Source organism: Mirounga angustirostris, unplaced genomic scaffold (genome assembly GCF_029215605.1).
Source record: "Mirounga angustirostris isolate CCGP_5_RB_7025 unplaced genomic scaffold, mMirAng1.0.hap1 SCAF_1, whole genome shotgun sequence".
Classification (NCBI taxonomy): Eukaryota; Metazoa; Chordata; class Mammalia; order Carnivora; family Phocidae; genus Mirounga; species Mirounga angustirostris.
In genome coordinates this window covers 137,427,616-137,444,660 of record NW_026991709.1, presented here as the reverse complement: position 1 = coordinate 137,444,660, position 17,045 = coordinate 137,427,616, and the positions used below count along the sequence as shown (strand labels likewise).

General features: G+C 41.0%; 1 protein-coding gene across 28 annotated transcripts in view; it reads left to right on the top strand.

Annotated features, from left to right (window-relative positions):
* Positions 1-17,045, top strand: part of THRB (thyroid hormone receptor beta) — a 404,443-nt gene that overhangs the window by 342,353 nt on the left and 45,045 nt on the right. The window contains exon 1 of one of the 28 annotated variants that reach the window (XM_045903895.3): positions 5,176-10,422. The exons of the other annotated variants lie outside the window; for them this stretch is intronic. Coding sequence (XP_045759851.1) covers positions 10,095-10,422 — 328 coding nt within the window. The 5' untranslated portion in view covers positions 5,176-10,094. Of the gene's footprint in view, positions 1-5,175; positions 10,423-17,045 lie in introns of those variants that run through there. 28 annotated transcript variants of the gene reach the window in all.

The window sequence follows — 17,045 nt, the reverse complement described above, 5'->3', positions numbered from 1 at the left end:
TTTGGCAAAAATCCTAAAAAAAATTGTTGTACCCCATGATGTTTGTTCCTATAAAAATTTAAGTGTGTGATTCAGAAATGGTTTGCAAACTTCCAAACGGCCTACATGTTCATGTGAGGAGTTTTCTATCTTTATTGATGAGCTCACTCATTATCTCACAGGGTTGGAAGAAAGTGTATTTTCTAGAAGCCCACCTATTAAGCATCCATTCAACAGCCTAAGGATGAATGTCTCGAAGTCAAAGTTATTGGTTTCTCTGTCACCTATGAGATTTTTAAGGCTGGAACGACAGTATGATACCTCCCTGGGGGACACCTTTTTTTTGCAGTAGGGATAGAAAGCAGATTCTCTGCAGTCTGAAGACCTCCGAGGATAACACATAGATGCTGCCTCTTTATTCATTTCTGTTTTAACTGGACCTTCCTTTCTTTCCACAATCCAATCCTATTAAATGACAAAACAGTTAAGATTGGAATGTACCTTTGGTTAATCTTGATACCTACTATGTATCTTTCTAGATTATTTTGACATTTGAAATAAAATGAGGAACTTCAATTCACCATTTCTAGATGTGGTTCTCAGGGTACCGACATGAAGTCAATCCAGTTTTTGGAAACTCCTTTACCAATCCTCTTTTGTTCACCTCTTCCATGAAGGCCCCATTCACATATCACTTCCTCTGTGCTTGTTTCTCCTTTCGCCCTCAGAATGAGTCATTTCTTTCCTCATGCTGTCATGAAATGTTACTATACTAGAGCACCTATTGGGTGCTACCCGATCTTACTACAGCTTCGGAACATGCCTGTGTAATTCACTGGAGGTTGAGATCACCTTGATCTATACCAAAAATGTTCTCAAGTGTATTTTGTGTGCCCCGTGCTGCACTGTGTGTTGACTGAAGTTCAATGAGCCTGCTTCCAGCATGGGGTTTCCAAATAGACATGTTGGACGAGCTTTGGGTCTAGACTTGAAATACGCAATGACTCTGTTGATGACCAAGCAATAATGAAAATTCTATTGGCTGGCTGACATTTGTCCTAGAGAAGATTAATAAAGAATTTAACTTATGCTGTTTTGGAAACAGTAAAATTCCACTTCACTCCATATTCACTTAACACATGAAGTGTTTGGTGTGTCAGATACTGTCTTCTGCTTGTTGATACGTCTTTTTAGTTGGGTTGCAAATTTCAGAGGAAGGCCCTGTCTTCCTCTTGTACATGGTATTGATATGTAAATGACGTGAACTTTTAAATTTTTTTATTTTGATAATCAGTTTTAATTAGCTCAAGCTATTCATAAACCCGCATCTATTTTCATGAAGCTTTATTAAGATATAATTTAAGATATAATTTACATAGCATAAAATCCCTCTGTTTTCAGTGTACAGTTCCATAATTGTTAGAGTATTTACAGAGTTTTGCAATCATCACCACAATCTTATTTTAGAACATTTCCATCACCCTGAAGAAACTTGCAGCTGACTTACAGTGACTCTTTCTCTCTGTACCCAGTCCCTGGCAACCACTCATCTACTTTCTGTCCCTGCAGATGGGCCTTTACTGCACCGCACAAAAATGGAATCACACAACAGGACTGGGATCTTTCCCTTGGCATATTGCTTTTGAGGTTCATCCACATTGTAGCATGCAGCATTACTTCGTTTGAACTTTTTACCTTTCATTATTCTTCACAGCATTTTTAAGTATTGGTGTAAGAATGGAGCCTTTAATGAACAAAGAATAAATCTTTTGAAAACGACATCAATTGTGGCAGAGCCTCAATTTTGCACTAGTTGTTCTTAAAGGTGAAAAAGCAAAGTATAATGCAGATGATTCAATCATTCATTCATTATTCCTATTATTAGGGAAATTTGTTTTAAAATTAATCTCTGACATGTTATTCTGGAATAAAGAAAGTATACTATAGCTGTTAAATGTCAAAACCGTTCCACTCAAACAACCACTCAACTTTTCAAATCAAGTCCATCAGTGTGAATTACAATGAAATAATCATCTTGACACATTAAACTAAGTCAAAATGGATCTACTTGCTTTCATTAATTAAAGAGTACGTAAAATGAGGGGCCATATGATATTCATGCAAAGCATAAATGATATTCATAAAAACGTAAAATATTGAAGAGGTTTTGTCCTAGAGGTAGAGGTAAATATATATAAATAAATAGAGGCATTAAATTAAGCTCATCTTTGGAAAAACAGATAAATCATTACAGCGACCTTGAATCTGTGTCAAAACCTATAAATAATTTTCTCTTAGAAAAGTACTGTGGGAAATGGGACAAGCAAGTTCTAGAATAGCAAATCAAGAGCCAAAATCTCTATACTAACTTCTTCCCTTGGCAGTTACATAAGGTTGAGAAAACCAACCCCTCAGTTTCCACTCTTTAAAATGAATGAAAATATCTTCACCACCAGTGGTATTGTTTGGTTATGAAGATAACATGCAATAGACCTCATCATTATTATTTAGCCAGTGTTCAAATTAAAGTCACACCAAACTGAAACTTTATTGGATGTTTTCTAGACTATGATGCAAACTTCGTCAGACTATATTAGCCATTAAAGGTTTGCTTTTGAATCAAAAGTCCATTCATGGAAAAGAGCGAACATTCCCCTGTTGGCTTAGAAAAGAGAGGAATTCAATGCTGATAACATTGGTCTACAATCTATTTCAGAAGCCTTCCTTCTCTTTCAACACCCCAGCCATGAGGAGGCTTGTCTGTATTCACTTCTGTATACCTACATGTTTCATTCGGTCTAGACCCTGGTTCTCAAACGTTAGCCTGCAACAGAATCCCTGGGAGGCCATGTCTCCACGTATGCTGCTGACCTCACCCTGCTGAGTCTGATTCAGTGGGTCTGGGGCACCGATGGAGAATTTGCATTTATAAGAAGTTCCAGGAGATGCAAATGCTGCTGGCTCAGGAACCACACTTTTAGAGCCACTGATCTAAGGCTTGCGGAGTCTATTTTACAGTCTTTGTGGAACTACAAAGGGCTGTTTGCTTTAACCCACTCAATTCTATAAATCGGCATATTTCATCTAGTAGAAAGCTATTGTAATAGGGTCTGTGGTATCTTTTGCACGATTGTGCCAGGATAGCCGGTCCACCTTAATAGAGTAAAACGCGACCTCCAGACCTTAGGCCTGGAAAGAGTGTCCAAGTTAAGGAAGTCACCACGACTGCACTGTGAGAACCTCCTTCTCCTTGGACAGCTCTCAGTTCAGTTACTGGGGCTGCTCCCAACATCTTGGGCCCCAGGAGCATCTTGTTCCCACTTTAGTGTTCTCCTCAGGGCCCTTTCTTTCCCAGTGCACCCAGATCGCAGTCCATTCCCTGTATGCCAGTAAACCATGTTGTCACATTTTCAGCGCATTTTTTGTAAACGTGCATTCTGCTTGATGATGGATTGCAAACAAAAGCCTCCCCTCAGTATCCTTTCATAGAGCTGTAACAGGCCGGCACTATCAAAAAGCTTTTGTCAAATACTAAAGGAGAAAAAAGCAAATTAGAAATGAAGTCAGAGTATAAGTTGTTTGAAAAGAAGAGGGCTTTGTGTTTCTATTCCTACCAAACAGATGCAGTCGCAGAGCCCAAAGGCCCCAGTCTTGTGCAGTGATCACCTAGGATTTGCACTACCTTGTGTCCGGCCTGCCTCTTCTGGCCAGGAGCTTTCCTCCTTAGTAAAGGCCAAAACCAGGACACTCCCCTCAGCAGTTTCCCAGGCTCCTCCTCTCTGTCCCTGGTGTGTGATCTAAGAAAAACACCACTCTTCCAGGGGATCTATCCCTACGAATGGCCTTCCCTCCAGCAATGGAGTCACAGAACAGAATTCTGTGTTTCTGAAAGTATGTTTCATGGAACACTTGTAACAGATGTTAGAAGATACACAGGGTTCTATGATCAGATGTGTTTGGGAAATGCTGAGTCATGTGAGGTCATGCAAAGTCCGACAGTTTTCATCTGAGATTCTCTCAGAGAGGGATACACAATGCATACTTCCCAAACTCATTTGACCACAGAACCTCTTTTTACTGCCTTTTCCTTCAAAGCGTCTCTTGAGACTGGTATTGTGGACCACTCTGGAAACATCATCTGAATGTTAATCCAGTGCCACAGTGTCCACCTAATGAGGATCACACAGTCAAAATAATCAAGGGGAGAATGACTCATGCTAATTAATGTACCTGGGACTGAGGAAGTAAAAAGTTCCAAAATGGTCTGAATTGTGCATGATCCCACGGACTCAAGGTTTTACATCAATTCTTAAGGGGGAGCGTCAAATCCCAGGCCTGGGCAAGTCCCCTGAATTCCCTCCCTTCCTCTAAGGTAGTATATATCTTGGAGGAAGAACCAATGAACTTACTTCTAGGTTGGAGGTAAATAGTGAGGGAAAGTAAGGAGTCAAGGAGACGACAAGGCTTTGTGCTTAAACCCCCAGGTGGATGGTGGTACCTAGATGAGAAGTCTGCAGGAGGAACAGGTCTTAGAAAGAATGAAGTTGGAGATGCCTATTGGTGTGCTAATGGACATGTCAAGTTGACAGCTGGACAGCAGATTCTGGTTGTAGAGGAGACATCTGGGATGGAGACATAATATTTGGGTGTCATTTATCTATTTATTGAAAGCCATTAGAGTGGATGAGATCACCTACAACAGACACTGGCAAACTTCTTCTCTAAAGTGCCACATACTAAATATTTTCAGCAAGCCATATTGTCTCTGCTACAATTACTCAACTCTGCCATTGTAGCACGGAGTAGATAGAGAAGCAGCCATAGACGATATGTAAATGAATGAGCATGACTGTATTTTAATAAAACTTTATTTACAAAGCAGGTCGTGGCCCATGTTTGGTCTGTCAGCCAAAGCTTGCTGACTCTTAACCTAGAGTGAAAATATAGACTCAAAAAAGAAAGTCCAAGACAGAGCCTAAGGCACTTCAATAATGACAATTACTATATTTACATAATTATATCCACTTACTATGCCAGTCACTGTTCTAAATGCTTTACTTATATTGACTCACTTCATCTTCACAATAACTGATGAGGTGGGTACAATTATCACTATTTTACAAAAGAGAAGACAGTTACCTAAATGAAAAAGTTTATTTTTCTCTCTTGAGAAAAAAAATCAAAAGTGCAGGGGCGCCTGGGTGGCTCAGTCAGTTAAGCGTCTGCCTTCAGCTCAGGTCATGATCCCAGGGTCCTGGGATCGAGCCCCACATCGGGCTCCCTGCTCTGCAGGAAGCCTGCTTCTCCCTCTCCCACTCCCCCTGCTTGTGTTCCCTCTCTCGCTGTGTCTCTCTGTGTCAAATAAATAAATAAAATCTTTTTTTTTTTAAGTACAGAGGTTCGCAGTCTAGACTAGTATGGCAGTTCTGTGGCAGTTCTAGGTTCAGCAACCTAGGTTCCTTCCAGCTTATTCCTCTGCCATCTAGAGTACAGCAGTTATTCTAATGGGCCAAAATGGTGGCTGGAGCTCTAGCCATTATATCCACATTCCAGCAGCTAGAAGAAGGAACAAAGAAGAAGCAAATAGTATGCACCAGTTGTTTTTTAAGTCTTGTAGAAACCGCCATACAACATTTCTTCTGCTACATCTCACTGGCCAGAAGTTTTTCACACAGACACATCTAGGTGCAAGGGAGACTGGGAAACAGAAGTCTCTTCCCAAAGGCTATTGCACAACTAAAACTTAGACATTCTATTACTAAAGCAGAAAGAAAGAAAAGTTATTGGAGTAGAAGCTAGCATAAACATTTCATGTTTATTAATTATCTTTCCTTATGTGCCTTCTTGCAAGTATCATTGATAACACTCTCCCCAAGATATTTCTGCTCAGCAGTCTCATATCTCTGGCTTCACTGTTGAAGTCCTGTGTACTCTTCAAAAGCCAACTCGCAGGTCCCCTCTTCCATGACGCTATGCCCAACTCCCTAGGCAGATTCTTCCGGCGTTCCCATGCCACATCACACTTCCTTGGATTTAGTTCTTTCCCGGTCTCTCTCCTTGGCCTATCCCCTCTCCTCAACCAGACAACTCAAGGACAGCTGAAGTTAGGTCGAGGTGTGGAGGGTGAATTTTTAAGAACTAAGGGAAATACGCAGCAAAACTGCAAATGAAGAAAAAGTTAAGTATGGGGGATGCCCATGGCATGGTAAAGGGGCCATGCTTGGGGACCCAGTAGAACAGCAGTTCTCAGATTTGGCTGCCTGTGGAAATAACCTGAGGAACTTAAAAAAAAAACCTTGATGCTCACGTTTTACCCCATCCTGATTAAATCAGAATTTCTGAGCGTGACACCTAGGCATCGACATTTTTTAAAGTGCATGGGTGAGGTCAATGTGCGGCCTTATTAAAGAAACAACACAGCTGAAAACAGAGGAAAAGACACTGAAAGAAGCTGCTTTCCTCCTTCAGAGACCTTGAGGGTTTGTTGTTCACCTACAAGGTTTTCCAAGCAATATCGTTAGTCTTATCCTTTTAGGTTATTTCCTTCCAGCCGAAGACAGAGATGTATTTACATAATAAATTGTTATTGATTGGAACACTTCTAGTGAGAATTATTAAAGCCCTCCCAAGTTTATTTCAGGCAGTCTGATGCACTATGGGTCAAATAACTCTCAAGCTTCCCCTTAAGTAACTAAATTAGAGTAGTCAGCCAGGGAAATAAGAAAACAATCTTACCGAAGCTCACCTCATTTGTGACACATAATACGTTTAAATTGCTTTATCGACTTTACAGAGAAGCATGCCAGATCGATCACGAGTGACAGCACTGTGATTGCTTTTATCAGGGTATGAGGGGCCATATTTCAAACTCAGTGTGAGTGTTGGACTCCATTTTCAACTCACAGTAGTGAGAGCTTCACGCACTTGCTACACGTAAAGAATATCCCCCATTCTTGGAACAAGAAGGAGTGCATTCCAGAAAAGTTTTGTACTGTTTTCTCCAAAAGATAAAAAGTTAGGGAGGGAGCTCTCTTAAATAGGCTTTGATCCTTCTTTTTTCCTGTTCAAAGATTTCTGAGGGAATGCAGAATTGCTTTAATTCCGTGACTCTCGGGTCTTCCACATGTTTTGTAAAAATTGAGGAAAAACGGTTTTGGAGTCGTTCTTTCCCTTTTCGCTGCAGTATGTATATCCAGTTCTGGGGCAGAATTTAACGCTCTGATTTTCCAAGCACATTTGGAGATTTCTGGAAGTTGTTTCTAAGTGTTCCTTTGGCATGGAAGTTGAGACTCTGGCTTTGGTTGATATTGTTACTGGTGAAAAGCAAGAAATTGCTTGGATCTGTGCCTTCGATGAAATAGAAAGGGAGCCAGGAAACGCACTGGCCAAACTGCAGAATTGGCCGGATCCGCCATGTAGCTCCGAACCAGAAAAAGAGGCCTCGGAACATGTGTGTTTGCCAGGAAAGAAAACTGCTTTATTGAAAGGTTAATTTTCAGATTAGTTTGGGGAAATTTGAGATAAATAAATGAAATCAGACAAAAAACATAAGGCCTGGATCCTTTTTCCCGGGGTTTTCAGAAAATAGTCACTGCTTCCAATGAAATGTTTTGACATTTTCAGCAGGGAGAAAATGTTAATTGTAATGTTATGTGTATGTGTTCTTAAAAACACTTGCGAATAAATCTTTTATTCGTTTTAAGATTAATCAGAGAGTAAAAACACTATTAGGATGTTAGCTATGTTCGTTACTCCTTATGGTCACTTTTCTGCTGTTTGGGATGTTGCAGTTCATTTTCACGATTCAAATGTACCAATTTGGAGAACATTCCTTTACTTGTCTTACAGTTCGGTTGCAATTTTTTGAGGAGTCTTATTACTAAACATCCATGGGGTCGGCCTGGGTTTCTTCCCTTGTTCTGTCTCATTTGTTGCTTGCTCTCTTCCCTTGATCAGTGGCTCCCTTACTATGTTTACAAAATCATCAGCACTTGGGACGCCTGGTGGCTCAGTCAGTTAAGTGTCTGCCTTTGGCTCAGGCCATGATCCCAGCGTTCTGGGATTGAGCCTCATGTGTGGCTTCCAGCCCAGCAGGGAGTCTCCTTGTCCCTCTCCCTCTGCCCCTCCCCCTGCTCGTTCTCTCTCTCAAAGAAATCTTTAAAAACAAAAAAATTAAATCATCAGCACTTAAAAAGACTCCCTTGCATGTCGGTGGCCCACTGACTCAGTATACTGAATACGTGTGCTACTGAGCTACTTAGTGGCAGGGGCTGATTGACTTTTGCTCTCTGCTCCCACCACTTCCTTGCTTTGCACTTGACAGACACCCTGTAGGTGTTTGTTGAATGACTGTTACTCATACCTTCCTTTCTCCGGTCATATATCCCTATCCCAGAATCCCATGTTGGAGTTGACTAGAGGTGCATAGCCAAAGAGGAGGTCTCACTGCTGAGTATTACCATATTACATTGTCTGTGGTCGCTTAGGAGGGAAACACCAACAAGGTCACACATTCATGGACCGGCAGGAACCCAAATGTAAATGTCACCACCTGAGTCCCAGCCCTGCAAACTGAGTCTCTGGAAGAAAGAGAAAGAACTTTCAAAGAAAGTTCTAGCTTCAAAGAAAGCAGCTTTGGCCCTTACTGAACCATGATCTAGAACACATGCATATAGTGGGCATCCACATGCTCATCCACATGGAGAAAAAAAGCCCTTAGTAATCATCTTAGCAAGCAGTTAGGGTCTAATTTGATATTTGTTCGCATCTTAGTTAAAAGATACAATGATTCTTACAGAAAACGCTTTTCCCTCTTAAAGATCACGGTCTTTAAACCTCAAGCATGTGAATAATCTCAAAAGCAGATCTGATTGGAATAAAATGATAAATATACACGCTTTCCCACAAACTACCTCCAAGAGTGCTGTTAAGTACAAACGGAGGGGGGAGCCTGCCATAATTGAGGCGGTTCTTCATTTAAGGGCACTGGCACATACTCTCCCTCATGTGCTGATAAACAAAACATAAAAACAGAATGAGCAAAGCTGATTTAAGCTTTAGGTCTCATGTAGATTAGTGCCAACAATGTAGAAAATGATCCGCGGCAAGGAACAAACCTTAACTCATTCACAGATACCAGTGGCATTTTCAGAAGTGGCTTTTCTTGGCATGTTTCTAAAACCTGTGGGACCTGTGTGTCATGAGGAGGATGGCTGGATCCTGCCATTAAAAGCCAATCAGGGGGCGCCTGAGTGGCTCAGTCGTTGAGCGTCTGCCTTTGGTTCAGGTCATGATCCCAGGGTCCTGGGATCAAGCCCCGCGTCGGGCTCCCTGCTCTGCGGGGAGCCTGCTTCTCCCTCTCCCACTCCCCCTGATTGTGTTCCCTCTCTCGCTGTGTCTCTCTCTGTCAAATAAATAAATAAAATCTTAAAAAAAAAAAAAAGCCAATCAGTAACATTCAACAGACTTAACCACCAACACTTGCATGACTAGATTAATGTTTTAGAGTCAGTCATCGGGCTCATTATTACTGGGATTTTCTCTGGGTCATGCTAATAAACCGGATTATTGATTTTAGGATTTTCTGTGTATCCAAGGATATTCTCTAAGATGTCTTTACAAGGTTTCATGCTTAAGTTGTCAACCAAAATGACATCACAATGAGTAATCATTTTCTAATCATGTTAAAAGGGGTTAAAAACGGCGTATAAAATGAATCTTTCCAGCTTTGGGGGAACAGGAGCATTCTTGCTGTCACTCCTCCAGCTGGGTGACGGTCATCCCTACCTGCGTGCCATCTTCCCCAGGACTTAGCTGTGTTCTCAGCTTAAGACCTTTGATAGTCAGAAATCTGCTTTCCAATATGTTTGAATGGCAGGAGAGCTCAAAAGACACCTCAATCTAAATAGGATTTTAGCCCATCAGGTGCAATTCCAAAGTAAAGCAGGCTGGGTGGCTGTACGGGTGGTGGTGTTTATTCATCTTTCCTTCTCGTGTCATGCGTATGGATGGACGCTTCTCGGCGTATATGCCCGGCTCTCGGGGCGTATGGGGCTGGTGAATGCATGCGTAGAGTGTGTGTATATGTAAAGTAGAAACTGAACCAGGGTCACAAAATGAACTATTGTCTGCAAGAAGTATATGAAGTGCACCCCGCTGCCGGCAGCAATTGCTACATGCAGGCCACTGATTATTACACGTATTTTGAAGATAGTCCGGGCTACAGTGGTTGCAACGCTCAGGCTGTGCCCAGTAACAACATATATATGGAACAGGCCTGGGCAGTGAATCAGCCTTATACCTGTAGTTACCCTGGAAACATGCTGAAAAGCAAGGACTCTGATTTGGACATGGCCCTGAATCAATACAGCCAACCTGAGTATTTCACTGAAGAAAAGCCTACTTTTTCTCAAGTGCAGTCGCCATCGTACTCTCAAAAAAAAGGTAGGGACCATTTTACTTGAATTTCTTAAAAGTTTCTGCGTTTGTTTGCGTCGTGTTTCAAAGTTACGATTGGCATCAGCTTTGTCAAATCTTTGACTTTGAACGCTGAATGTTTGAAATTAAAAACAGCACTAAAGAGAGAGGTCGCTAGGTGATTGAAAGGGGTCCATGAGTAACAAAGATTTCCAAGCACTTTTTCTCCAAGCATATGTGAGAGCTGGATTGAGCTGATTTTTTAAGCTGTATACATATATATATACATATATATATATGTATATATATATAGTGTGTGTGTGTGTGTGTGTATTGCCCCAAATGAATATGGTCAGTTTCTTTGCTAAAGAAAATATGTAAAAGGCTTCCCCTCAGTGGATAGGCACTGTGGCTTTTGAAGTGGGATAATTCTCCCCAGTTCAGGTTCAGATTAAAAACTCATTTGACTTTTTCTTGGTATTTCATATTAAAAGTTTATTTTAGTTAACTAATAACTTAGTGATTTTTAATGGTAGTATAATAATATGTTAGATTTTATAATTGTTCATCTTAATATATTTACTGATCCATGTAAGCTGTAAACAATCTACTTATGACCATATTAAGCTGTAAGAATGTAAAACTCAAGAAGGAACTAATATGCTTCTTATTGCCATTTTGTCCCTAAAGTTTCACGTGTCTGGAATCATGTCAAATGAATTCTCTATATGAAAGCAAGAGAAATATCCTTCAAAATATCCAAAGTGAAAACAAGTGCAATATCCATTTATTTTAATAGACACTGTGGCTTTACAATGCTGTGTGCTGTGTAATTTTCTATCAATGGAACATTTCTTCTATATCAAAAAATAAAATAAAAGAAGCAAGCAGGTAGTACTCAGGGAACTTAGTAGCATCTACCAGATATTTTGGAAATAGCTTAAATTCTATTCTATTCTTAAATATGCCAGAAACTGTCTTTTCCTGTATACAATCTACAGGATATTGCATAGGAAAGCGAATTTACAGGTTTCTATAATTTGCAAAAATATGAGGCCCATTGATCCTCAAAGGTGAATTTCTCTGCGAAATTATTTTAAAACAGAATTTGGCTTGGTTGATTATGGTTCCTATAAAAATCATCATTTGCTTTTCTCAATGTGACTCTGTAATTAAAAGTAGCCTATTTTGAAAACAAAATTAAAAAAAAAAAATCTCAAACTCCTGTTTAGTTGTTACCATAGACTGTGTTTGGATTTTCTGTGCTGTTCTCCACCTTCCAAATATGAAATATGAAGGGAATTACAGCAGAAAACATATTCAGAGTAATTCGTCTGCATTTTCATTTAGTTTCACATCCTCTTGAAGGGTATCAGAATTTCTCTCATTTATTACAAAAGGCACACCACAGAAGTCCCCTAATGGGAACATTTGAGATAGATTGAAAGTGTGCTTTCTATTTCATTTAATATTACACTTATAGGTAATTTATCTTTGAAAAGAAGAAGTTAACATTGCTTCATTAGACGTGTCTGGATATGCCTCTCACAGTGTTGTGGGATCGCAAGATAATATTGGTGACTGCCTCTCTATTGGGGCATTCTGCTATTCTTAAAAATTCCTGCAAAACTTTTCAGGCTCTTTTACTCTTTTTTTCTTTTGTCTTTTCATGATATTTTCTTCAAGCAGTGCTGGAGAATATTTGCTCATAAAACGTTAAACCAGAGATTCTTTGCTAATTAATTTGACGCTTGAACTAGAGGCTAAGACACATTGTATGCATATATTGATGTAATTTCCCAAAGCCATATGCCATTGAAAGGCCACGGCCACCTGCCAAACTCACTAAATCAAAGCAGGCAAATATTCTTAAATGCTCCATTATTTACTGTTACAAGTCTTTAAGTAAATCCCAGTAAAACTAAACCCAGCTGTTAACTGTCTCTCAGGACAAAAGGTCGTAGCCAACACGTTTATCCATATTGATCCATTATTGATTTTTGTTGTTGTTGGAGGACATCAGTAGTATCTCCTTAAGGCAAAATTAAGACTATAAACAGGTGTTCAGTGGGTCAGGCCTCATTATTCCGATTGGATTTTTATCTGTTTTCATGAAATTCGTAACTGTTTCATCTGGATTTGTTGCTGTCACTATAGTGCTTATAAACTCTTCAGTAGCACAGCTGTCTTAACTTTGTCATTGTTTGTTTTTTTTTTCTTAAGGATGGCTTATTCTTTAGCCTTTAATTGGAATTTTCTAGTGTAGGAAATGATCATAATCTTGTAAAAAAAATGTACTGCAAGTACACATAGATGAAATAAAGGAAGACTACAGGACCCAGGGTCAAGACTAGTTATCTTAATGGTAGACTTTAGAATGACTTTTAGTTGTCTTTGTGTTGTTTTTCTCTGTTTTTATGTCTGTAGCTAAGAGGGAGAAACATTAGCAAGCTCCTGAAGCTTGGAGGACACGAACAAAGAGTCAGATCCAGTTCATTGAATCAAATTTAAACTAACGCTTCAAGAATTAGGGTGGGGGGCAGAGCCAGTATCATTTTCACTTAGAGGGAAGGCTGAAATGCAAAATGTAATGTCTGTCCTTTTTTTTTTTTTCATATAGAATATGAGAAAAACACATTTTTAATTTTTAAAAGTTAGGGACAAATAAAAAGAGGATACGAGCTCCTCGTTTTTGTGTCTTTCAAGTAACCTCGCCTTGATTTGTTATGTGAAAAATCAGCCATCACAGCCCATTCTGCTCATTCCCTTTACCCTGGCCCCTAGCTCAGGAGGAAGGGAAGAGGAGGTTTGGAAATCAGCTGGAGGGAAGGGAATGGGCAACCAGGGTGTTGTGTCTTCTCTTTTGTGACCATGATTGCAGCATAGTTAAAAGTCAGTGTCTTTTTCTTTACGTTTCCTTTTCTTTTTTTGCGGGGGGGGGGGGTGGGGGGTTGTGAGTCGCTGGCTGTTTCCATCAGAATTTCCAGTCACGTTCCAACATCCCCAAACAGCTTGAGTCTGGCTGCCCTGCAGGCGGCTTTGCCGGTAGGCCTCTGGGTCTGTTTAAATAGAATTGTTCCCTGAAATGTCTGTCCTGTGCGACCCGGGTCCATGGGATTCTTTGCTTTGCCTTCTGTGTGCCGTCTTTTAGGAATTGCATGTCCAAAAAGTTTGTAGTGTGTTTGCATCAGAGTTGGTTATCATGTCCAAGAGAATAAGAAATTCCTGTTTTTTTGAGTCCAGATAAAGGAGATGGGGTCCTGTTCAGTTTGGGTTTTGATCGCACATGTTCTTGTTCTAAAGCCACATTCTTAGTGTTGCAGAGAGAAATATTAATAACCAAAGCAGGAACTGCCCCTCAAACTGTCCTTTCTGACTTTGTCTCGGGGACAGGAATCTAATGTATGTGAATAATCATGTAGACATTAGAAATGGAAATTAAATGGAAAGGTGAGGGATGTTTGAAGTGACCCACAACAAGAGGACTGGATTAAAAAGAGTGAAGCCCCAAAGAAATAAGATTAGAATTTCCTTAGCCTCTTTCAAAGTCAGAGGAGGGTTGCTATACAGTAGAGTTAGACATGGGGTGGTTCCAAAGTCTGCCCAGAAAAAAAAAATGTTCCATGAGAAACAGGTGCTCTTAAGCCCTAGATTCACACCCAGTCTCTGGAGAAACAGGCAGGAAGGAACCCAAAAAAAGGGGAAGATTCATGAGTCTCCCAACCACAAAATCACTCCCAGCCACAAACCTGAAGATGAGATGATCGCACACTATTTCCATTTCTTTCTTAACATTTCCCTCCCCTTCCCCTCCTGCCCCTCTTCCTCCTCTCTGTCACAGACTGACCCCCACTTCCCCTTTACCTCTCTCTCCCAGTCTTTCTCCTTCTGCCCCTCTCTCTCCTGTCCCTTCTCTCCCCTCTAGTTGAATGTGTTTAATTTGAACACATATGATTAGTCTACCTAATGCACTAAGTGTTGCAGACATCATGTCTTTGAAATATAATACTTGAGAAGTTAATGCAGCTGCAGATTCTTCTATAATGCTTATGTAATTGTAGGGATGCTGACATAAGGTTAGGCTTTCAAATTAGGCACTGCCCCCTATATACTATTAAGAGATAATACCACTCCAGAAAACAATAGAACCATTTTTTAAAATATAAAACGCTGCTAAAAAGGTTAAGTAAAAGTGCCTCCACTCAGTGTCTAGAACTGGAAGCAAAGTAAGGAACAGTTGTAGTTTTCAAACCTAGTCCAAGTGCAGTCCAAGTGCATGAGCTGCCTCTTCTGTCCTTTCTTTGCCAAGGGTTAGGTACCTGCCTTGTCAAAGCATGTCCTTCAGAAATTTCATTGGATTCTCTAACCTCATCCTAGAGCACCCACTGCCATTCCTCACAATGGAAGCGAATAGCAGGAGTCCAAAGCATGATGAGAAACTGAAGTCAGATCACGCCAGGCTTGTGAAAGACTGTTGGTGCTGTTTATTTACTGTATATGGGGTTCATGTCTGCCACCTTGCATCCCCGATGAACACTTACCCACAAACTCAAAGCTTTTTTTCTTAGCTCTCAGCATCCAGGTGCATTGAACCTGAGGTCCCGTTGCCTCCCACTCTACCGTCTGTTCAGGTCTAGTTTTTATGACCCCCATCTTCTTGTACTGATACTAAGTACCAGTGCTCACTTAGTGTCTGTATTCTTCCTTGTCCAGACCCTCATGACTGCTGAGCCTCCGTGCGCTGTCCTTGGTACCCCCCTCATCTCCGCTCCCTCTGTGCTGTACTACTGCTTTAGAGAATTTCCTGTTCTGCTGGAGACATGTGCTTTTGAGTAGTCACCCCACCCCCCCCCCATGCTCATCTGCAGAAACTTCCTGCCGTGCTGCGCTGTCCTCTTCTCTCCATGGTCACCCCCTTCTCAAAGCCTTCTGCTTCCAGCCACTCAGTGGTCGTGATTCCCTGCCCTCTGCACCCACCACGGGGCTCCTCCTCAAAGTTTAAAACCCTTTTCCATGCCCTGTTAGATCAAACACTAACACCACCAACTTTTCCCTACCCACAGGGAAGATTCTAGCTTTCCTGCCCTAAAGCGAAGTTGTTTTTTTTAATTTTTTTTTTATTATTATGTTATGTTAATCACCATACATTACATCATTAGTTTTTGATGTAGTTTCCATGATTCATTGTTTGGTTATAATACCCAGTGCTCTATGCAGAACGTGCCCTCCTTAATACCCACCACCAGGCTAACCCATTCCCCCAGCCCCCTCCCCTCTAGAACCCTCAGTTTGTTTCTCAGAGTCCATAGTCTCCCATGGTTCCTCTCCCCCTCCGATTTCCCCCCCTTCATTCTTTCCCTCCTGCTATCTTCTTCTTCTTCTTCTTTTTTTAACATATAATGTATTATTTGTTTCAGAGGTACAGGTCTGTGATACAATAGTCTTACACAATTCACAGCGCTTACCATAGCACATACCCTCCCCAGTGTCTATCACCCAGCCACCCCATCCCTCCCACCCCACCCCCCACTCCAGCAACCCTCAGTTTGTTTCCTGAGATTAAGAATTCCTCATATCAGTGAGGTCATATGATACATGTCTTTCTCTGATTGACTTATTTCGCTCAGCATAACACCCTCCAGTTCCATCCACGTCGTTGCAAATGGCAAGATTTCATTCCTTTTGATGGCTGCATAATATTCCACATAATATACCACATCTTCTTTAGCCATTCATCTGTCGATGGACATCTTGGCTCTTTCCACAGTTTGGCTATTGTGGACATTGCTGCTATAAACATCGGGGTGCACGTACCCCTTCGGATCCCTACATTTGTATCTTTGGGGTAAATACCCAGTAGTGCAATTGCTGGATCATATGGTAGCTCTATTTTCAACTTTTTGAGGAACCTCCATACTGTTTTCCAGATTGGCTGCAGCAGCTTGCATTCCCACCAATAGTGTAGGAGGGTTTTAAAGGGAAGTTTTGATTCTGGCTTTGTACTTCTGCCCACACTCTCTTTTCCAGAAATCTCGACCAGTTTCTCCAGGTACCCCTCTCTCTGCCATACTTCCCTGAACTAGTGATGCTTTTTCTAGCTACTAGCCACTGCCAGCCATACCCCAGTATGTGTGCTGCCATTCTCAGCCCCATCACCTCAGGTCACTAACTCAGCTCAGAACCCACCAGCATCTTCTATTTAACCAGAACCACATTCTCTCCAACACCCTGGCCCTGGCTTCAAATGCAGGTATCCCATGTTTTATACAATAGTACTGAATCATTTGTGTAAACCACCTTTAAAAATTTTTTATGTAATGCGTATTAGACCAGAGTTTCTTGACCTTGACACTACGGACATTTGGGGTCAGATGATTATTGTGGGGGCTGACCTGTTCCTTGCAGGATGCTTAGCAGCATTCCTTGCTTCTGTGCACTCTATTCCAGTAGCACACAACTGCTCCCGTCCTGTTATGACAACCAAGAGTGTGTCCAGATATTGCCAAATGTCCCTCTGGAGCGAAATCACCCCTCATTGAGAACCGCTGCATTAAAAGAATGTAATATCCAGAGAACATCTGAAGTAGAGGATTTTTTTGTAATGTGAAAATCCCTCCTCAGTTTTCATATTGAAAAGTCTAGATTTTTGT